The 24,526-nt window shown below is 43.5% G+C and overlaps 1 protein-coding gene across 1 annotated transcript in view; it reads left to right on the forward strand.

Moving 5' to 3' along the window:
- The window catches only part of LOC117765129 (voltage-dependent T-type calcium channel subunit alpha-1I-like), a 173,146-nt gene that overhangs the window by 56,340 nt on the left and 92,280 nt on the right, over nucleotides 1–24,526 (forward strand). Inside the window, exons 3-4 of the mRNA XM_034591429.1 lie at nucleotides 10,274–10,385; nucleotides 14,590–14,723. Of these exons, the coding sequence (XP_034447320.1) occupies nucleotides 10,274–10,385; nucleotides 14,590–14,723 (246 nt within the window). The remainder of the gene's footprint in view (nucleotides 1–10,273; nucleotides 10,386–14,589; nucleotides 14,724–24,526) is intronic.

Genomic DNA, 24,526 nt, shown 5'->3' on the forward strand with positions numbered 1-24,526 from the left:
AGATGTACAGCTGTGACTCACTTGTACCTGGTCAGTTGGGTGTTTTAGGGGAGATTTCCATATTGTAACCCTAAGTATATGGGTTATTTTAAGTTCAACAAGTAATTACAGAACTTTAACAAGTAGTCAGGTCACACATGGAAGTTGAGACCTGCAGATTTAATTCATATCTCAGCCCCTGTGTGTCCTATCCTCTCTGAACCCCCCACCCCACCCACCCCCCACCTGATTCCCTCCCCGCTGCTCCAGACAGACGCGCGCTGTTGATGTCATGTGTTGCTGCGCTGCCGCCATGCTGGTTGCTGCCAATACGTGTTATTGTCAGTTTGACATCACCCACTGAGCCTGCGGGCGCTGAAATAACACAATGGCTCCTGGAGAGAGGGGGTGGGAGGGGGCGTACGGGGCGAGTGACGGGTCGTCCAAGGTGAGCAGGGGCCTTCAAAGAGCCACAGACTCAGTAATTACCTCAGCGGGTTCCTGTGCATGGGCTTGGATGTGTGTGTGCGTGTGTAGTTTATACTTGTTAAGGTATGATTTATAATGATCCCCCTCTGCCAAGGAGGTTGTGTTTTCATCTGCGTTTGCTAGTTGGCAGGATTACACAAAAACTACCAAATATCTATTTATATCTTTACACTTCAACCTGTGTAACCAACCAGTAAAACACTGTGAGTGATGTGCAGGAACTTTCCCATCTGTGTCGGGCCAATTTAAAAAGCAGAATCTGGGGATTATTACAGTGTCTTTCAAAAACACAGTTTTCAGGAAACGTAAACTAGTTTTTAATGGACATGATTCGAAGTAGAAGTTGATGTATTTGCACAAAATTTCCACAATAGGCAATAAATTCCTTCATTTGTCAAACAGCTCTTCTCAGCTCCTCAGAGAGAAAACAGCAGTAACTGTGCGTAATGACGAAGATGAGTGAGAAGTTACAGAGGAAAGATTCAGGATCTAACAAACACATAACATGTAGTTAGATAGGATGTGTAGGACACTGGATTCTGGGATAAACAAAGTAAGAAGCTGAGAAAGGCTCAAATGAAGCCATTCTCCCAAGTTTGGTAAATGACAGTCATTAGTCTGTCATTAACACTCGCCTGTCTGCCTGGTGCTATCTTGGGAACTGTTGACTGACATGTGTTAATGTGTTAATGCACTGTGTGTGTGTGTGTGTGTGTGTGTGTACAAGTGCACGTTTGTGTACCTTTGTTCTGAGAACTGACATTTGTGTCTCAATTTAGGAAGCGTCTCGTTCCCGCTGAAAGTGACACTTGTCCCTGCAGATCCCTCAGTGTGTTCCTCTTGTTCAGATCATGATTATTAATATGTCACCTTGTTGTGTCGCAGCCGGATTACAGTGATGAGTTAAGGACTGAGCACTCACTCACAGTTTGGGACTAATTGATGTTGGAGGGATGAAGACAGAGAGATGGAAAATATCTAAGTAGCAAAGATGAGGAAAAATGAGAAATGAAAAGAAGAAGATGTTTGAGTGACAGGGTGAGATCAGCAGAAGACTTGAGACTTGGTGGGAAGTCAAACTTAAAGTTTTTGATCTTATCAGATTTTTGTAGTTTTGACGATTCTGTCGGACGTGATAACTTCTGAGACTTTGTGAAGTGGCGACAGTCAAACGGTTTAATAATGAAAAAAGTTGAATGATAAAAATTATAACTCAAATATCCATCAGTTTACAGACTGACTTCTTCCTTCAATGATCAAATCTGTTAGTTATTTTTCTCAATTAATAAATACATAAGTTAATTGATTGGTCAATGAAATATAGAAAAAATAAACATTAATAATTTTACAATATTAAATTAACTGTTTATTTAGACTGAACCCAGGAATATTCACTTTCTTCATCATATATAAGACAGAAGAATCCTTACATCTGACTAACGACACAAATTAAAGTTTTTTCTTATAAATACAGTTAATTTCTGATCAACAGTTGCTCAACAGTTGCAAATCGTGGCTTAATAATATTTTTTTCTTTGATTGGGTATTCAATTGACTTATGTGTTTTTAGAGTTAGAGTAAAAATAAAAGTTGACAGATGTGTGTCTAACGGATTTAATGGGCCAATATTGGCTTATCTCAAATATATTTGTCCTGGTACATCTGATATGAACTGATAGAAAAACTGCAACTTAATGCTATTTCCAACCTGGTTTCCTTTAACAAGAAATGATTTATGTATCATCATAATTCAGTTATGTATAAAAGTCACATTACAGCGTAGTTTCATTGAGGTGATGGTTTTTTTCCGGCTGCTGCTTGGTAACAAGTAATGGTAACTATGACCAGTGTGTAACTGGGAGGATGAGGGTTTAGTACATGACGGATTTCATGCAGAGTTTCAGGGGACTGTTTGGTATTGGTAGAGATATGAGCTCTGTCATTCTATCTGAAATGATATTTTCCATCACTGGGACACTCTGGTATTTTCTCCGCTCTATCAATAGTTGTATTGCGTAATTGTTGGTCAGTCTGGGATTTATTTATTTATTTTTTGCTCTCGGTTACACAACCTTGGCAACGCTGGGAGATGGAAATAGAGAGAAACATTGGTCGTGGGCAGGAGAGGAAACCTACACACTTAACATCCGCATCATATTAGCGCCACACTACATCACACAGGGAGGGAAACAAAGGAATGCAGAGAACACATGGAAAGCACAGAACAATCCCACCAGATGGTCCAAAGGACGGATCTGTGTGTGTGTGTGTGTGTCGTCTTCTCCCGTCTCACACGCAGGCTGCTATCTGTAATTACCGACCATTTCCCTCCTTCTTCCATTCCCGGAATCGCACCTCCACCGTTAGAAGACACCTGAGTTGGCAGCTGTTGGTAAACCAGCAGAACTTTATCTGCCTTCAGTCGGCGCTGCTGCTGCTGCACTTTATCTTCCTCAGTCCATTTCCAGGAGGTGAAGCTGAATTAACTCCACGCTGATAATCCCAGCAAAGACGTGGATCTCCCTGTGTGTGTGTGTGTGTGTGTGTGTGTGTGTGTGTGTGTGTGTGTGTGTGTGTGTGTGTGTGTGTGTGTGTGTGTGTGTGTGTGTGTGTGTGTGTGTGTGTGCGTGCGTGCGTGCGTGTGTGTGTGTGTGTGTGTTTTGCACTGGTCTCATCAGATGGTTTTGATATCACGCAGCAGCTGCTAAAACAGAAAAGATTAATGATTCATTATGAAACCAAACTCAAGTCTTGTTTGATGAACGGCAGCAAACTGCGACTTTATCACTTAACAAAGTTTAAACAGACTGGATCCTTGATTAAGAGATCAAATCATCAGCTGAGAAATTAATTGACTAAAATGTGTGTGATTTGCGGCACACACACACACACACACACACATGCACACACACACGACACAGGGTTCCTAATATTTTCTGATTTCAGCGCTGGTTGCTACAGCAACAGGGCAGAGCTTGTCTCAAGGAATCCTTTGGCAGATGTGAACTGGCCATCTGGGGAAAAGAAAAACCGGGGGGGAGACAGACAGAAAGATAAGTCCGAGATTTAAGGAGGTGGAAAGTTGATTAATCCTTTAAAACGTGGGATAACTGGCGACATCACAAACCAGAAGCTGAGAAGCTCTCTCACCTCGCTGTCTTGACAGAGTTGATCAAAAATAAATAATTGCTTGTTTCCAAGATGTAAAAGACAAACTGCACGTTCACAAACCTTCATTGCTCGTTATGCACCAACACCTGGAAGATTCATTCAGTCCCACAAAGCCAGAGCGTTGGGATTTTAGACAGACACACACATATACACACAGGAAGCAGGTAGATGCAGCTAAGATATTTCAATGTGAAGAAACAGGCTTTACAAATGCTCCGACTGGCAGACTGATGCACAACAAGATGCAAAAACAGGGACCGAAGTCAAAAAAAGCTCAGGGAAGCACGAGGGAACGGAGCAGGGGCACGAGGGAACGGAGGAGCTGAACAGATGAACTGACAGAAAGTAAAAAGTGAGAGGAAACACAAGTGAGAGGAAACACATCCGACGGGTAAAAGAACATGACACAGAAGAAATGCATGAGGGCGGGAAGGAAACAATAGAATAATAACTTTAATTCCATATATATATAAAGTCACTCAAAGAGCAGGTAATGACACAAACTGTCTGAAGTCGACCTGAAGGAATGAATGAATTTAATCTGATGATCAGATTTTCTAAGCAGTCATTGGTCCACTCTTCTTTTGGCTCGTTTAGATCGTGGTCGTGATATTTTTATATATATTTTCTTTACTGACTCGTAACTTGATTCTTAAATATAAGAACCGATTATAAAAAGCTTGATCAGTGTTAACAGTTAATAGTGTTGACAGTTTAACATGTTTATGTCTGATACACGAGCGTCGGTTTGAGTCGTGCAGCCGAGTGCGAAGACAGAAGTCAGAAATGAGTCAAAGCCCTGAAGGCAGCAGGACGATGAGTAACGAGAGCATCATGGAACAAGTAATAACTTCTGTTGTTACAGTCAGTCGACAATTATCCAAGAAACCTTCATCGTGCACACGTACAGTCTTGTGAGTATGTGTGCACGTGTGTGTGTGTGTGTGTGTGTGTGTGTGTGTGTGTGTGTGTGTGTGTGTACACGTGCACTCGACCTGACAGCTTAGAGAAAAGAGGAGCTGACACGAGATGCTGTGAAGCATCACCATGTGATATCCCATGACATTTACTGCTGTCCAACACACACACACACACACACACACACACACACACACACACACACACACACTCCCTTTATCCAGTCAGCTGTGCGTGATCGAAGAAACCCTGATGGAAAATTCCAGTGAAGAAAAAGACCTGCCAGCCTCTGGACGGTAGATGGGTAGAAGGAGGGATGAAGGCGAGTGGGCGTCTGACAGACAGATGACAACATTAGATCAGTTTGACGTGAGATCAGTTTGTAAAGTATGAGAGGAGAAGGAACCCAGAAACAGAAGAAAAGTAAATGTTGGAATAAATACATCAAATGTGCTGAGAGCTGCACATGAAAAAGACACAAAGCTTTTAAAGCAAAGGGAAATTAAACGTACGACTGGTTTATAACTTGTCTGCTCAATTTACATACACATGGTTATACTTAAAAAACTGAAAATATGACACAATATTCTTTAAATATCAATTGTAGAAGATTTTAGTCGCATGTTGGACCTTAATTTAATTATTTTACTTTCTTCTTCATCTGGTCTTCATCATTTCTAAATGCAACATCTCTTAGAAGCTCCTCCAGTGTCGTAGCTTCATTAGTGAAACCTCACGACACGACCAGGTCTCGCCTAAGGAAACCAAAACTAAAATAACCTTTGCCTGTCTCCTCATGTTCTCTCCTTCTCTCTCTCTCTCTCTCTCTCTCTTTCTCCACATCCTTTGTGACTATTCACTTAATTTTATACTCTATCGGTTGCCTTGGAAACCGGAGGTCGTTTGCCTCCTGCGCGTCTCTTTGGAAACAATAAAAACACGAGAGGGCGAGAAAAGGCAGAGAGACACGAAGACGGGGTTAGAAGGAGCGATGCCACGCGGCGAGGTATTAAGGATTCATTTAGCTCCTGCTGCCGCACACGTTCAACCTCCCAGCTCTTCCCGGCTCCGTCACACCGAAGCTCTCTCTCTCCGGAGCCGCTGAGTTTCATCTGGCCCTTTAAATCCTTGAGTTTAGTTTCCCTCCAGATCTGTGACATAACCGAATCTGCTCCTGAGGCTTCGAATTAAACTTTGTCGTCACGTTGCTGAGTTTGATCAGTTATCAACATGACAGAAGATTGTCTGTTTGAGTGGATTATTGATTTTAACTGAAAATATGATTTTTTTTGTGTATTATTTTAAATTAGACATATTCTTTAATGAATATCAAAATTCTGCAGAGTTCCTTCTGTCAGAAAATGGAAAATGATGTGTTTCCTTGAACATTAGATTCTTTTTAACATTTTCAAGTATCACAATTCAAACTATCAACCTGAACATGAGCAGAATTTGTGTTTTGGGATTCAGACAAAAACTTCAACGCAACAACTTGGACTTTTAGAGCTTGTCACGTCTAGTTTTCATGTTTTATTCCATCATATTGACTCATAAGCAGAAACATAATTTACAGATAAATCATCATGAGCTACTTTACATATTTGCCTTTGTGATTAATCAGCATCAACTCGTCTTTCCAAAGGGGACAACATCAGAAAATCAGCACTGAATGGTTTCGAAGCAATAATCTCCAGCTGAATACAAGAAAGGGAAACACCAACCAGTTGAGATGAACACGTCTTCCTCTCCAGTGAAACCCTGAGCTTTAGTTTCCCACCACCCCTGAGAAGCTCTTTTAGAAAGTTCCCTCCAGTCTCTCAGAGAGAAAACAAAACCTAACGACTGTTCGTCCTGACACCAATCCTCAAATTCACCAGAGAGCGATCCCAAAGCTCCACCAGTGAAACTGCACCTCCAACTATTTTAATCATACTCTAGTTTACGTTCCCGGCTCCTTCCAGGAAGTGAGTGACAGCCAGTGGATGGAAACACAGCAGCCGACCTACTCTGTCATTACTCCGCGTTTTTTTAAAAGAAGCTGTTTTATTTAACAAGTGTTGAGTTAATCTTATTCCAACACCTTGTCTGTAGTGGAGGTTTGAGCTTTGAGTTCCGACTCGTTCTCCTTCCAGTCTCAGCGCCGCTGTGTGAGGAACAGGATTCTACGACGCTTCAACACTAATTGACTCATTGTTTTTAAGACCGACACTCGGGTACAGCGGGCGAGCATGAGAAGCTTGGAATGCTGGGAAACTCATGGCGGCTGTGGTTTTAAGATAATGCATTTTGCAGTGGGAATAACCCTGAGATAATCTTCACACAGCCCTTAAGGCTGCCATCATTACTTGGACTGGGGGGGGGGGGGAACAAGAAAACGCTGACCTGCAGTTTTCTCCAACCATGATATTGATATGAAAGTGTGTGTGTGCTGGGGAGGGACGAGCGTTTTAGGTGGTGTGTGTTCAGAGGCAGTGCCGGGGGGGGGGGGGGGGGGAGAGACAGATTATTGTATAATTTATTTTTACTACATACAAATTAAGTTACATTATATTTTGATTCTGTATTTATCAAGTTAAATTGCATCAACAGGCAAAACCCAGGATATGAGATACAGGGAATTATAAGGAATTGAGCTGTGATGTTTCGAATAATATTTTTATCATATTTAAAAAATATAACATCCTGTTAATTACCTCCAGCGAACAGGATGAGCCATTTAACAGATTTCCATGTAATTTCGTAAATTTAATTTAAGGAAGAATCCATAAAATGTACCTTAATCGAGTATTATCTTTTTTACTCAAATTAATCAGGGTTCCTGCAGCGTCTTAAAACAAATCTAAAATCTGAATCTGAGCCCTAAAAAGTCTTGAATATGCTAAAATATCACATCCCAGGTATTGAATAAGCTTATAGGTGTTTTTTTTATTATGGTGTGGCTACTTCCATCGTGCTTGGAGATTACGTTTTAAAAGAGAAATGTTTTCGTGGCAGTTTGCAATGACACGCAATAAAACTACAATCGAGTCCAACGTGGAACTGATCGTCTCCAAACTGCTCGGCCAGAATTTGGATGGATACCTGCTGTGTTGAGGGATAACGTGGTGTTTCCACGGTTATTCTCTATTCGGCTAATTCCCCTTAACCACCTCAGTAAATCTGGACTCTGATTTTCCTTCATATCTATCGTACTTGACTTAGGTTTTAACTTTCATTGATCCTAAAAAAAGTCCTAAATTGAACTTTTTGAAACCTGCAGAAACCCTGTTAATACAGTGTGCTTGAATTAGTTCATATACGGTAGAATTTAAACCTGCACTACTCCTCTGCATATGAGATATATATATATATAGTGAACAGATATATATATGTGACAGTTTGTGCCCTCGCTGTGCGTTTAATCACCCGAACCTTCCGGGGGACGCTTTTTAAAAGCCAGATGTAGAAGGTATAACCCAATTAAAAATTGATCGTACAGTAATACACCGTGAGATCAATCGCCTTCCGTGGTGTCGGCTTGGCGGCGCAGCCTGTGAGGTTGCACTGAAAAGTATTAGATGACAAATCTGTCCCCTTTACCTTGTCTCCCGTGTCAGCTTTACAGCTATTAGTCCGTTGGGGCATCAGTATTAAACATGGCTCCCTGCAGTGCGGAATATCTGTGCTGCTGACACACATGGAATCTAATGTTTGATTTAACGAGAGATTTAACGTGCACAACTGAGGATGCATACGTGCGTGCATGTGTGTTAGCGTGTGGGCGGCTGAGTGCGAGCGTTTATGTTTTTTAACGTGTCGGTTCGGTTGCACGTGCAAAAATCCACGTATGTGGACTTTTCTGCCTGCGAGTGGGCGTTTTGGTTGTGTGTGTGTGTGTGTGTTTGTGTGTGTGTGTGTGTGTGTGTGTGTGTGTGTGTGTGTGTGTGTGTGTGTGTGTGTGTGTGTGTTTGTGTGTGTGTGCACGCGGCTCTGTCTGTGTGTTTATCTGCATGCATGTGTTTTGCCCACTCACAGCCTATCTTTATCCGTGCTGTGATATCTACAGTCGTCCATCCCTTTGTGGGGAGGTTGGGGCCGAGACATGTGGAGAATTAAATCTTCACTGGGAATTCTCTCTGTTCAAACGCTCGGTGTCGTAAGTTCAGGAGAGAACCGGTTCTCCTTTATCTCTCTGTGCTCGGCTCGTATTTCTTGCTGTAGCTGCTTGCAGGCTGTGAGTTGCTGGGTGCTGGGGGGGGGGGGACATTTCAACATCCTGTGCTGTGCAGCCCCAGGAGGAGCTTGGACCTCCTGGGCGGCCACAGCACATCCTCCTTCACACGCTTGTTAGCCAAGCAGCGTGCTCGCTCCCTGAACACGCAGGAAAATGCATATTGAAACCGCTCCGTCCCACTCGGCTGCTTTGTTTCTGTCATTTATTTTTCTCTGGCATGCACAGTCTGGTTCTACATGTTCTGCTCGCTCCGTTTAACCTTCACGCTAAACAAGTGTGGTTCCCCCTCAAAAACACAGATATCATCTCCTTACGCTGAGTTTGAGAAGATGCTGGTAGAATCGTATTCTAGCGTCTAGTAGAGACGATTTTGCTGCATAATTTAGATTTATTCTGAGTGCACCAGCGTCCAGGGAGTGATACGGTAAAATACACATAAAACACAAGTTACATACACATTCTAGTGTTAAAGCAATTCATCCCGTGTTACAGCTGCTGTTGGGAGCTGCACTTTACCAGCAACACGTAGCCATTAGCAAGAAAAGAATCACGGCTGCTCTTTAAAGTCGAAGCTGTTCTCTAAAACTGTGACACTCCGAGTTGGACCCTCCAGGCTTCTCCTTTTGTTGGCTGTAGTTTTGTTCGATTTGTGGAGTTTTTACACTGATACTTTATTTCAATGGTCCGTCATAAACTTTTGAAAGCACCTTGGTGTGAATGTTTGTGTAAAGAACAGGCCTGGAGCACGAGTCTGATCTGTGAGGGTCACATTCAAGCAGCATAACATCCACTCTGATAACACAGTTATGGTTATTTTCATAGTTAATATGATGATGACAATACATTCAGTTAAAAATCAATATAAATTCTCTTGTTTTTCCTTCTTCCTTATACTGTCCAAGGCCCAAGCTTTTATTTTGAAGGCTCGATCCTAACAAACACACACGTCTGATTTCTGGATCTGAGAAGATAAATCTTTGAAGGGAAATGATATGCAAACAAAAATCGATTCAGTCCTCAATAAATGTATTTGCACGTTTATCATCATAACTGTTTATTTGCAATAATAACCCCTCTAACGCATGCACTGTCAATCTCAAAGTGTTTCAGTTCGAACTGGTTTCAAATTGCAATTCATTGTTTATAAGAAATCACAAAAAAAGGTGTCGGAGCTTTGTTTTTTAAGCTCCACACGACCGTGACGTGACAATAAAGGGATTTTAAAAGCTGCAGAGAGAGACGGTGCCTTGGAGGTTTGTATCCTGATCCGAAGAGCTCCTCAGACGTTGGTTCCAGGAAGGGATCCGTGTCAAGCCTTTTTTTTTGCAAGTCATTGTTTAGTTGTGTTTTAAATGTGTAATGAGCTGGGTCACACGACTATGGCCTGTCCCGTTCTACCTCTCTTGTAAATGTTGAAATGAAGTTTTGGAGGGATGCATGTGAAAAGCTGCAGACGTCCATCTGTCCCTCTCTCAGCTGTTGTCCTTAACCAGCTGTTTGCACGTGGTTCGAGCGAGTCAGCATGATGGTGATCCTGTTGAACTGTGTGACCCTGGGAATGTACCAGCCCTGTGAGAACATCGACTGCTCCTCGGACCGATGCCAAATCCTACAGGTACAAGCACACACGCCTACACGCACACATCAAACCTCTAATCTCCCATGAAGTCTTCGTGGATCTAAATCTGTGAACATCTCAAAACTCAGAAGTTGATATTCCTCCAGGCACGGTTAAGATATTGATTCCTGAATGAAATAACTACATCTTTTTTCGACCTGTCTGTGATTCTATCTTGTACTTTTTACTTGTTTACCTACTCTTTCCTAACAGTGGGTTCAGATTCTGAATCTTAAAACGTGCAGCATGGTCACGATTAGCACTGTCATCTTACAGCCGGAAGGTTTTCAGTTTGAATCCCAGTCTAACAGGAGTCTTTCTGTGTGGAGTCTGCTTGTTCTCCCTGTTTTCTCCGGGAACTTCCTCCCACAGTCCGCAGACATGCAGGTGGGGGTGAGGTTAATTGAAGACGTAGTTATAATCTATCAGTTTATCTTTCTTTACAATGAGCGTCACGCTAACGTGGCTGAAGACCTGAGACACTATGTGTAAACGTGCTCTATCAAAAGAGTTTCCTTAGTGACACGGGATCATGTATATTTGATCACACGCTCTTTATACACGTGTTCACGCTGTGGAAAAGCACTTACATACCAAGAAACACACGTTAACAAAATGTGACATATGCACCCTTGTTCTCGGTCATGCATGTTTCATATAAAAGCTGACGTGCATGTACACAACAAACACAGAGTAAATACAGAGATCCGGACACATGGCTTCACGTTCCTTGAAGCAGAAAAACCAGAGTGCACTTCTAGGAAGTGTGGACATATATCCATTCAAAAATATACTCGAATAACACGAATTCAAACGCACGTCCTCCCTCCCGGCCGCTCCGCTCTCCTTCCTCTCTCTCCTTCCTCGTCTCGCTCCATCCTCACATTCTTCCTCCCATGCTGGGGCCGGCAGCTCCTCGCTGTGACTCACTTGCTAGCATGTGGTCTTTATGGTGCAGCGAGCATGACTTTCTCACGTACGGCACCTTGGCAGCTCTTCCTCGTGATCTGGCAAGACGGGGAGAGCTGAAGAAGAATCCCTTCTCCTCGCTTATGTCAAAGGTGGCCTGAGTGGGTGTACGATTTGTGCGTGAGCGTGTGCACGTATGTCTTGGGTCTGTCGGTGTGAAGCGCTTGTTGAATCACCCCGGCGTCCTGTTTCTCACACGAACACACACACACACACACAAGGCAGCACACTCTTCATACAACAGCCAACGCACACAGTGGATTGATTCGGCTCCCTGGGGGGGGGGGCGGGGGGGCTGGTGAGTTGGACCTAATAGAATTTCTCCTCCAAGTATCTATGGACCCTATTCAATACCAGCATGGATTTAGTGGGCTACAGAGCCACAGTCAATACACTCCTCTTAGAAAATCCGTCGTTCAATACCGCGACTTCAGTGGTGCCTCCGCCGAACAATCTGCATTGTGAGCTCGGACAAATGTGGACTTGAAGACCCCTGGAAAGTCCAGAGTGGCTGAAATCTGTGTCTTACTGACCACAACATGGAAGAGAATCAACATCAGGCGATTGTGTTCACTTTGTTCACGAACCCACGATACTCTCCAACATGCTAAACACTGAACTCCAAGTCGAGGAACCGTGAAGAGGCTGTTCACGGTTTTGATTTCAAATGATCAATCCCAGATCATAAAGTTCACAAACTTTAAAGGACCCATAAAAAGATATTTGTTCATATTAGCTGATATATTATTTTTAGTTTTAAGATCTCACACTGTCAGTGTTTCCTATTTGTGGTATAATTGGAAAACAAAACAATTGAGCAGAATCGAAGAGATGCAAGTGAAGAAAGAGACGAGAAGACAGGCTGAAAAAAGCCAAACGGACTGAGAGCTGTAGAAATGTCAGAAGAGGAACATTTTTTTTGACAGCTGGTGAAATCTTCATCTCCCTTGTGTCCGTGAACTTTGCAGAAGTTTGCCCCCTCGACCTTCTCGGTGGTTTGACAAAGGTCAAGGTTACACACACCTCCAGGAACTGCTGAGTAGGAGTTTTTCCAGCAGCAGGGAGCGATAGTGACGACACACAGATCCACATCGACGGTTCGGATGCAGATCGTGTTGCCTACAGTTATAAAATCAAATTACAGGCATTGCCAAGCGAGTTAGTTCATCTCTAATCCCCCTGAACACAGGAAAGAACAGCAGCTAATCTGGGCTTTTTGCTCACAACAGCAATAACACGCATTAGCAAGCGCAGATCTTTGATTTATTTGGATTTTTTTTTTCTATTCTTTTAATTAGATGCTCGATTAAAGCGGCGAGCGAGGTGGGGGTGGGGGGGCTTATCTCTGATTACTGCTCAAACTAATTATTTTCCATTACCCCTCTGTTTAGGGCAAACTGCTCGACTGGGGAGAGGGGGAAGGTCGGGGGAGGGAGGGAAGGAGGAGAGGAACAGAGGTTTAATCGAGAGAAGGAGGGAGAGGTGGAGATATGAAAGTGTCGGGGGGAGAAAAAAGAAAAGACGATAAAATTGTAGAGTTAGAAATACAAGAGCATCATGGAGTTGTGGGGGGAAAATTGGAGTGAAAGTTTGAGAGAAGTCTGGGAAGGAGAGACAAACTCACAGAAACCTTTCATATCCATATTTGATAGGGTGATACAGGGTCAGATGTAACCCCCTCTAGGTGTCCTGGTGCAGGGGAGGATTCCACCTCACCTCCACCGCAACCTGAACCTTTACTGGAAGTGAGATCTTGTCCCTTTATTTCAGACACACTCTGATATCACGTCCTGTATTTCAGTGAAAACTATCAATCGTCCTCATGAATTCGTGAAGTGAGTGAGACACACAGGAAAACAAGCTTCAGAATTAAACAGGAAACAAAAGAAAGAAAACAAGGTGAAAGTTTAAAACATAAAAAGTTCATACAACAGAAACAAGTTGACACAAAGGTCCAAGACAGAAGGTAGATTATGTGAAACCTTCAAATCTGATGTCTGCCTGAAGTGGACTTTCCAGAACTCTACTTTAAATCTGCAGAAAGTTCACTGAAGGCCTCACAACCTTGACAAATAAACAAAAAAGTGAGTTTTCAGTGCTGGAGGCTCTTCAGACTTCACGGGTATGAAAGCATAACGTCTGGACCCGCTGGGAGGACGACCAGTCACTTGGATTCAGTCACTGGGACATTGCCGAATCCATCCTGACATGAAGCCTGCACATCTCGGCTTCAGCACTAAAGGCCCATTAACGGCTCATAAAGATGAGTCGAGCAGACGCAACGTTTCCTTCCTGCCACTGGATGTTGTTGACAGCCGGCGCGATGAGCCCGTCAGCGTGTGCACACACATTCAAAGCAGCAGGTGGGGGATTTTTCTCACTTGTCATTAACCCATTCGTTTCAAGGTGTCTCAAGTAAATCAATAATCCCCTTTTTAAAACGAGAAGTGCACCCAGAGAACTCGTTCCTCCATCAAAGCCCTGATGAAACCAGATTTTTTATTTTCTATCCGCACCAAACTGCACACGCTGATTAAACACACTACAAGGAGTTTTTAGCTGGTTATGAAACTGTCTCTTTTTTTATATCGCTGCCTCTTTACAGCAGCGAAGGAGACGAACGAGGAGGAAATTGCCTTTTTCTATTAACTCTTCTGTGGTCGGGTCGGACAAAACCATTTACAGCAGTATATCTTAGATACGTTGGCCAGTCTGAGGTTTTTACGACAGCAGACGGTGGAAACTCGACTGCCTTTGTCCACAGAGACGCCAAAATCGATGAAAAAGAAAAGTTCCCTGTAGGTTCTTTAAGAACCATTCTTCAAGAAAAACGTTGCTTTGTTTAAGAAAGAACAACAATAAATCCTGGATTTACCCTCTGATCCAGATCTGCACCAAACTGGCTTCTTCCCTGACCCACACTGAATCCTTTCAAGTTCCATGGTTATCTGTTGAGTGGTTTTGGCATAAAACTTGTTAATGACCAGAAAAAAGATGAAAACATAAACTTCTTGGCTGCAGTAATAATGGAATTATAACATTATATTAGATCAAAACCTGAAAGGACACATTTCAGTCCAGTCTTTCCAACCTTCTTCGTGTATCCAACCAGAATCTGAGTCCAGCGCTCACAGAGATGAATGGACGTCAGTCTGTGCTGCTCAGACAAGTGAGGACGTTCTCTGCCCGTTTGACACCTCGTCTCTGTCTCTGCTCTGTGTCCCTCTCTCAGGCCTTTGATGCATTCATCTACATCTTCTTCGCGATGGAGATGGTTATAAAGATGGTCGCCCTGGGGATCTTCGGTCGCCGCTGTTACCTCGGGGACACGTGGAATCGCCTGGATTTCTTCATCGTCATGGCAGGGTGAGGACCCCCCCCCCCCCCCGCCCGTTCCCATCATGTTCTCCTTTGTGTGTCGGAGTGTGAACAGTGAAAGGGTTTCTGTCAAGGGTTTGGTACCAAATCTAAATAATTCACATTATAAATCCCAGTATGAAGAGTAAACATTAGATCCGGCTGTGGAAGTCACATGTTTTTGTTTACAGCACAGCCACACTGGCATCGGCCTTCATCACCAAAAGCTCTGGAATCTCGTCGTCTTTCCAGGTTGACGTCTTTGACGATGTTTTCTACGTGTGTGGCTCCTCTCTTCATCCTGAGATATGTTCGTATCTCCCTAGTTTTGCATCGGTTGCATGATGGCATGTGAGCTAGTATCGTCCAATGGGTGCAGGACACAGGTGTAGGCTCCACCCCCCGGCTCCTCCAAACTGGACAAAAAGCCACTGGAAGGTCGGTCGTTGAATTCCCGGATCCGCCGGTCTGCCTGTCAAAGGGTCCTTGGGCGATTTCCCCGTGATGGCTGCTGTCAGTGTGTCAATGGGACCAGTGATAGACAAGTGCCAGATTTGAGGGGTCATTAAGACTAGAAAATATCGTAATTGATTTTTACTGCCCCCAAACATCACACCAGCTGTCAGGAAAACGTCGATCATGACAGTTAAGCTCCTGTTTATTCTGAGGGAAACCTGAATATTCTCTCCCTCGATGACTCCTCATCTTTTATTCGTCCTTCACTCGACTGGTTTCAGGAATAATAGAAGAGCTCTGCGTTCTCCTAAGACCGACACCGGGAGGCATTCAGCTGAACTACCAGTTTTACTAGAGAGAAACAGAACACAAGCTCGGTGAGTGAAAACGAAACACGACAGAAAAAAAAACAAGCTTATCTCCGAAGCTGCTGCACCACGTTATCTCTTTAGGCTCATAAAAATTAAAGTAATTAACATGATTTGATGAATGAAAACAGTTGAGTTGCATCCTATCATTTCCATGCTCCCGAGAGATCATTAGCATGTAGAGTAGCCCCCCCCCCCCCCCCTCAGTAAACACATCCCCTTCATAGAGGACGACGCCCCCTGCTGATGCTGCGTTAGTCTCACATCTGTGTTTCCTGTTTGCTCAGGGTTTTTTTTTTATTTCCCTACATCTTAACATCATAGTTGACTGTGAGATTCTGTGCACGTGACAAACATGGAGGAATAATCACAAACAACATGATCAAATGTCTGTATAAACACGTGTAATCATCATTAGCAACTCATCATTTAAATAAACCAATTAGCTGTAAACTAATTGCTTCACTCTCCGTACATGGAGATTTATCAAATGCTGTTTACTCGTTTGTTAGCTGAATTAAAATACTTCAATGTTGACATCAATAATTAGTTTTTTATATTTATTGTCAGCTAAAACTCAAGAGGCTACCTGCCTGGGAAATTCCCTGAAAAAGAAACTCGTCTTCGCCTCCAACAATTTAATGTCTAAACAACGTGGACATTTTGGTGCATTAGTGTACTGCGCCTTAAGTTGGTGATACTGGTGGTGATACTGGTGGTGATACTGGTGGTGATACTGGTGGTGATACTGGTGGTGATACTGGTGGTGATACTGCTGTCTGACACCAAATCTAACTGGATTAAATCTAAACAACGTAACAAAAACACAAACCTTGGTTCAGACGTTCAGGTGCGAGAAGACGTTTGTCCACGCCACAAACTTTGCTTGAATCCGCTGTAGGTGCATCGTCTCTCTGCAAGAATCCCCGATGAGAACATAAAATCACCATCTTCATTTTTTAATCAAGATTCAAACAATTGTTTAAATATTGCATCAAAAGAAAACGTTTGCACTTAAAATGTATATATTCGGGCATTAGATGAATAATTCATCCCCATTTTTAACTTGACTTGCACATTTTCCTTCCTCTGCCTTTCCCCCCCCCCCCCCTTCTTATTTTTCCCTTGGGGGACTGTGAACATTTTTCATTCACTTTTTACCGCCCTGGTTTCCTCCGATTTTCCATAAATTTCCATAGCCACCAGTGAGCTGTTCCAGCCCCCGGGCTCTAGAAGCCACCACTGCCATCATCTTGCTTTCTAGTAATGTTTTATTTGGTCCTATTCTCCCCTCTGATCCGACAGTTTCGGGCTCTTCTGTCTTCCCCTGCCTTCTCCTTGGCTTTCCTTCAGTCATCATCCTTTAAGCAGCAGCCAAGGAGATCTGTCGTCTCCATGCGCCAAACCTCAACGCTCCGTGCACGGCGCTGCGGAGAGATACCGCCACCACCACCACCAATTACTCCCCAGTCTTACATCCACCACATGCAGCGCGTGTAGCGACGGGAAGGGGGCGGGATAAAATGTTGCACCCCTGGGAACTAGTGTGCTGCAAAAACAAACAGTAGGCGAGCTGCAGGAAAGGGATCGGGAGCAGCGGGAGCTCCACACCAGGCTCTGCTGAGCTGTGTGAACATTACGGGTGTGTTTGTGTGTGGGGACCTGGTGTGGAGTTGGCAGGTGTTCAGTAGTGAAACCAAATGTTTTGAGTAACTTCTCCCTCAGGCTCCGCCCCCCCCCCCTGCTGCATACTTACTATTTCTGGCATTTTTTTATTCTGGTAAACAAAACTCTGACTGAGAGCCTCACATATTTTACCCTTGTGCGTTGTGACACTCTCGTCTCTTTGGCTTGGGTGTTGTTGAGGCAGCTGGATAGTTGCGATGTCGACCAATGAGGACAATTACGCTTAATTGTGTAGGAATTTGACGTTGATATTCATTGGTTGCTGTGTCAGTTGATGTTCCTCCGTGTTGCTCACTGTCACTGTGTGTTTTGAACAAATCTGGGGGCCGACGTTAGAGTAGCCCGGATCAGGTCTGTTGCCCATGTCCGCCCCCACACCCAGTAAAGCCTGTTAATCATCTGACATTGTGATAATACTAATTCAAAAGGAATTCATCTAAACGGAATTCATACCAGAGCGTAACTATGTTTTAATGAATTCAGATATCCAATGTTTAGCCACTCCTTGCTTTTAAAGTTATGATCAGCATCGTTGCATGAGTTCCCTTGATGTGCAGCTTCAGGTATGAGTTACAAGAGCCACTTTTGGTGATGGTCACTCACCAAAAGCTTCAGTCATCATTGTGTCTTTAAGACCTTCGAAGATGTTTCATTTGAAATTAGCCCTCGGAGCAGCTGCTGTTGTTTCCCACCTCTTCCTGTCTTCATTGGTTAATGGATTCTAGTTTTAATGACCACTGAAAGCACCCAGAGTCTCATTCACACACGCAGTCAGACAGCACTTCTATATATAGCACTTTTTTTTAGCACTCATACTTTCACACAGTGACGGCTCACCCACCGGTTTCTTACCCAAGGACACGCCGAGCCTCCGATCTTCCAATTAGTGAACGACCCGCTCTACCCCTGAGCCGCAGCCTCTTGTGGGTCAAGGCGGGTTTCCAGGGTCCGGCCGTGTAAACAACTCACCTTCAGGAAACAAGCGCACTGCGAAATAAAACTCGAGAATTAGTTGTTCGGGTGCAAAGGAGAATCCGTTTCACAAACTGTGCTCTGGAGTCAAACCTGCTCACGTGAGGGAAACCCTGGAAGAACAAGCTGGATGTAATGAGTCTCTCCTCTCCGTCATGCACAGTGGAACCGGGGCCATAGGATATCTGTCCATCCAAATTAAGATTCCCTTTGTGTGGTGATTATATATATTCAGCTGCTCTTAGCGTGTGGTTGCAGTAATAACAATACTTCCAGTGAGTGACACTGATCTTAATTTGTTGCAGCGCTGCGCCACTGCCTGCGGGCGGGGGGGAGAGGGAGAGAGAGAAATAAAGCATATGAAGCAAAAGAAGGCTTTATAGTGATGGGATCGTTTTGTGTTGGCACCTGCCATTACTCAATATTAGGACTTAAGCCGTTTGCCTGCATGAGGAGATTGGAGGTTTGCTTGTGGAAATATTTCTTTGGATGTGAAACTGCACTGGAGGCAGCAAATCCTCTGCTGGGTTCCACCTCAGTGGGAACAGTGAAAGAACGAGTTTTCAGACTCGCTGTTAACTGGAAATCATAAACAGATTCAGGTCAATATTTGAAGTTTCAGTCCGTATTCGTGTTTGTGCCACTGAGAGTAGAATGTGACTCTGTGATCCTTTATGATACTTGTTGTTGTGCGTGTGTTTGTGGATGCTTTACAGTTTGAATGTGTGTGTCGTCAGGGGTGTGTGTGTGCTACCTACGAGCTCTGACACACGTCCTTTCTGGGGATTCAGTCCTTCTTCCCCTCTTCCTCTTCGCCCTGTGTCCGTCCCCGACCCTCAGCAGAGGGAGCAGGAGGCAGAGCCGACGACACACTGATGTGTTTCAGAGAGAAGGCGTGAAAAATGAACCTGCACTATAGCAGAGGACATCAAAGCGTATTAGTCACAGCTCGTATATCTGCACATTTGCTGCTCGGATTGCTATGAATTATCAAACCTATGGTATGCATGACAATCAGGAGTCCTGTTGCTCACTTAGCCAATTGTTGCTCTGCACATTGTCCATGTGCAGCTGCTAACACTCTTCACTGGGCAGCTAATTGCTCTCTACAGTTCCTCTGTTATTATAGTCATAGATGCTGCTTGCATGATTGGCTCATGATGGGCAATGCACAGTAGTTCATCTGTTGAGAGAACCACCACTGGGACAAATGATCCCTTGTTCCACGGAGTATTTCCTCCCTCTACGTATCTATGCAATGTTTCCAGTAGTTTTTCTGCAAACACGTCTGCAGTGAGTCTGATTTGCAGACTTGAGAGATTGACTTTTCTGTCCAGGTCCAATGTGAGGTTTCCTTCTGATCACTTTTCCTTCTAAACCAGCTGTTGGTGCATCAATGCTGCACAGGTGAAACTATGCACCACCACTCCTGTGTCAGCTCAGCTTGGGTGGGGGTGGGTGGGTGGGGGTGGGGGGGGGGGTTGTTTTGCCTCTCAGTCGTGTGGTTTTCACTTCCACACTTCTCCTTAACTGACATTTCTTACTGGCCTTTCGAACAGTGTGAATGTCAAGCTGGAAACTCTTTGAATACTATTCCATAGCCTCCCCTGCTTTGTGGGCATCAACCAGCCTCGTTTTCAAACACTCAGTCAGAAGCTAAGGGCAGAACGTGGCTGCTGAAAGTTACCACAAGGTTTGAGGAGCCAGAGAATTTATTAGCTCTGGAAACGTCATCAGACAACTCATAGTGATAATTGTTGATCTGCCCCTCAAGTCCTAACTAATCAATTAAAGGCAAGTGAGTTAACGAGGTTTGCTGAAGCAGGAACATGCCCAAACTGTAGCACATGACACAATTCACTTTATAAAAAAGAAAAATACATGAACATTAAAGGCTCAGTTTAGGTTGTTTTTTTTAAGCTATGAATATTTAAATATAAAAACATAAAGCAATCAGAATAATGAAAAAAGTTGATTTGGTCTTTATATGACTTTGAGTTAGAGTCTCACAGTGTTGTTACGTTAGTGAATCTATATTTATTTATTGTTTACATCTGCGCCACCTGTTTCTATATGCTGTGTTTTTATGTTATATTCATATGTTCGTATGTAAGTGATCAGTCCTGCGAAAATCCAACATATGTTTTTAATATGAATCTCAGCTGCCCCCCCCCCCCCCCCCCCCCCCCCATGTTCGGAGCTGCCAAACCTTGTATTGCTCGGTGAAGAGAGCAGATGGGGGAACATAATTGATCCCAATCTGCGTTGGCAGATCTATATTTAAATGTTCTGTTGTTTCTTATAGTTTTTAAAACTGGTCCTGTTCCTGAATGAAATTAGAAAATAACCACAACATTTTCCTTTGTTTACCGACTGTGCATTGCAACACATTTTATTGTGAAGGACCTTCTTCTTCTTCTTCTTCTTCTTCTTCTTCTTCTTCTTCTTCTTCTTCTTCTTCTTCTTCTTCTTCTTCTTCTTCTTCTTCTTCTTCTTCAGGTGTAAATACAGTTCACATCATTGGAAAGACATTTTCACAGCAGAAACAACCGGTATAAAACAGTACTGCATATAAAGTGAGCTGATTATGTCTAATGAGGACAAACATACGCACAAACATCCCTTTTCATCCAATTCTTATTATATCACTGCTCAATTAATTTGGGTGTTTTGTTTTTTGTTATCGATTCAAAGTGGAAAACCAGAACAGCTAAGCTCGTGTTTCTCTGGAAATAGTTTTTGTTGCTGTTCCCTGTGAAATGACAAAGTGTGTCCAGTGGGACGCTCACTAATGCAGGGTCGGCCTGTGGTATTGAGCTGTAGCTGTGGTTCTCTTTGTTTTCTCCAGCGTTGACCTTCTGTGGCTTGTTCTTACGTCTGCCGCGTCCCAATGTCCCACCTTCAAAATCAATAGGATCTCCAGTTATGGCAGCAGGGTGGCGACAGATATAATACAGGTGAATTATTGTTGGTAGATAAAGGAATTTGCATCTGATTGTCAGGCCTCTGGTTTTAGACAAATCATTTAGAAGAACCTGCTGCTCACTGCGTCACTTCTGATTCCCATGGGAGTGAATGCAGCATCCTGTCAGCTGAGAGGAGAAGTTCTGCTGCTGCTGCTGAATCAGGCCGAACATCATCCAGTCATTACTCAGTGAAACAGAAGAGTCTGCTGCCTCGATGGGAAGAGAGCGCCAGCTCGTTTGTTGTTAATCCTAAAGAGTGAAAACGTCAATAAGCAGTTTTTGAAATCCCTGATTCCTTTGTTTTTTTTGAGGGGGGTTGTTTTGATAACAGGAGTAGTTTCCATGGGTTCAAAAGGTCCTTCGTCATAAAGTGAAGAGAAACCAGAGAAACTAATAAGCTAATGAGTAATGAACCCGCCCAGTAAAGACTCCTGCTAAACGAAGGCTCTGTTGGTTCTTTTCATTTCGTGCATATTTGTGCACTTTGTCTTCTGAAAGCTTAAAAACGGACAAAACAGAGAAGTACCACAGGAAATCGTGGGGGGGGGGCTGTGTAGCCAATAGTTCAAGTAAGACGACCATAGGACACAAGGACAATATTCCAACATTTCTTGACCTGTTGGAGACTTTAACAGTTGATAAGAAACCAAAGGCGTCCACATGACTTCACTTCACCATCGAACAGCAGCTTTCACATCTTTCTTAACATGTTCCCAACCTCCTCCACGTTAACCTGGTTGTTTTTGGTCATAATCTCATAAACTCTGCACACTCGAGCAGATGTATTGCTTAGCAACCGCATCACCATCGTCATGGACGCATGGAAGTAGATGTGGGCAGTGGTGGTTACAAATCGTTTGAAGTGGACGTTCCACTGTTCGTACGTGAAGGCAGCATCGATGAGACCTGAGAACACGAGCAGATATAGTTCTTATAGTTCGGGAATATTAAGTTAATAAGTTACTGAACAATGTGCTTTAACATGACGTGTATGTGAGTTAGAAAAGAGATGAGTCAGTCGACAGCTGGCTCACATTTTTGACTGTTTACTCATAACACACACACACACACACACACACACACACACACACACACACACACACACACACACACACACACACACACACAAACACACACACACACATTCAAACTCAGTGACATGTGTATGAGCGTCTGTACTCAGCTGGAGGTGTAACAGTGGCTCATTAAAGCTCTAACACCACACAACACACTGCAGGACTGTGAGAATGCAAGACAACACACACACACACACACACACACACACACACACACACACACACACACACAGTAGCAGGAAACACACACGAGAAGCACACAACCAAACGGGTGAGGAAAACAGACGATGACGCTCTGAAAGGAAAAGAGCAGAGCTGTGTTTTAAGTGACACTAAAGGAAGAGAGAGAGTTTGTGGGGTGGAAAAGTTGCTGGGAAGGATAAACGGAGAGAGTGGGAGGGAAAGAGTGAATCAGAGTTGTGGTAAATGTGTGTGTGTGTGTTGAATGCTTGTGTATCCGTGTGCACGTGTGTGTGTGTGTGCCTCTCTCTGTCTTCTCTGACTTGCAAACCACTTCTGGGACAGAGGATCTAATGCATCCATTCATCTGATTCAATAATTGATGCCATCTCCTCCAGAAGGAGTTTCATCGGAACCGGTGGCATAAAATCAGACATTTAGTGCTTTCTGGTAATTGGCAGATTAGTTTATTCTGCCTGTTACAGACCAATACACAGCCCATGTGTACAATATCTACTTGGAGGCATCACTGCACTCTCCAGAGCCACCAACCGCCCGTATCCTCCAGCTTTCTGCTCTTACATGTCGAGATAATGTGTTTGGAGAACATGAACTTTAGTTGTTAATGCTGGTAAACTGTAAACTGTGTAAGTGGCTGCACGTCCCAGCAGATAAACAACCAAGCAGCTTTTATCGTGTGATTCCACCTCGGAAACTGAGAGAAGAGCTGCACATTGTTTTTTAGGATTCATCATCTTTTGACAGTGGTTTGCTCTGATTCTTCACAGCGAGAAGGTCCCTGGTTTGAATCCTGCTCAGGTGGGATTTTCACCAGGTTCTCTGACCTTATTTCATGGATTACCTTAAATATTCATACAGACATTCATGTTCTTTAGGGTTTAAATCCTGCTAACTTAGACTTTTCCTCTAGTGTCACCATTAAATTGGCATTTGTGGTTTTGAGTGACGTGTCCTGATGGATCTCCTGTGATTTGGGGCAGATGGGTGATGAAGTGAGGTGACTGCGGTAATCACGTACGTTTTATTTCACATCATCAAAACATCATCCACCAGCATCAGGTGTAGCTTATAATTACAAATATGAGCTTGCATATTTTACAGGAAACATTAACTTTCATCCCATTTTCTAACTTTAATTTACATCTGTGGTTTGTCCTTCGTCATTCTCAGTTTTTCTTTGAACAAGAAAATGAATAAGTTTCGTATTTCAGTTTGACAAAAAGTGAGTTTTGAAAGGCAACATGTTTGTGGTCATTTGAAGTGAACAACTTGAAGGAATGAAAATGTATAAAGGAAACTTTCCTGTAGTCTGACGATAACGGCCTTTTGGAATTTTATACTCAACACTTCAGATGGACATTCGAGTCTCGTGTAGAATTTCAAAGTCGACATCTTATAATCTTCAACCCTTAAAGCTTCAACCAGCCGGGCGACCCTGGAGAAACACAACACACCGATGGCTCCTGAGAGAATTCTTCACCACGCTGTCTTGTGACAGAACCTTCAGGTCTCTGGAAAGAAAAAATACGACGCTGTAGAACCGGTTAAAGAATCCACACCCGCCCGTCTAACTCCACCCGGGAGGAAGAAATACAACCCAGCGCCTCCTCTGAAATATTCATGAAGCTGTTGAGCTGGAGAGAAGTCGTAACTCAAACACCGACACACACTAAATTTAGTTTGACTTGTGTGTCTGAGAGTGACAGCCTGCGTATGTGTGTGTGTGTGTGTGTGTGTGTGTGTGTGTGTGTGTGTGTGTGTGTGTGTGTGTGTGTGAGAGACTCAGGTTATCTGTCTGTACATCTGCTCATTGTGTGAAAAACGAGAGTGTAGCAGGGGCAGTGCCTTTTGCCTGTTGTGTGTGATTTGTGTAATGTTTCAACAAAATGAGCCGTCATATCTAAAATTGGTGCAAAAAATTGCCCAAAATGACAGATCACCATTACGACACCCCCCCATCCTACACACACACACAGAGACTCATTTCTGCTCTGACCAGCAAAGAGTGAACATCACAACCTGCACCTGTAGTGTTTTCTGTGTACGATGCAATGATCATAAGATATTTGATGCTTGCGGGTGATGAG

This window comes from Hippoglossus hippoglossus, chromosome 1 (assembly GCF_009819705.1).
Source record: "Hippoglossus hippoglossus isolate fHipHip1 chromosome 1, fHipHip1.pri, whole genome shotgun sequence".
Classification (NCBI taxonomy): Eukaryota; Metazoa; Chordata; class Actinopteri; order Pleuronectiformes; family Pleuronectidae; genus Hippoglossus; species Hippoglossus hippoglossus.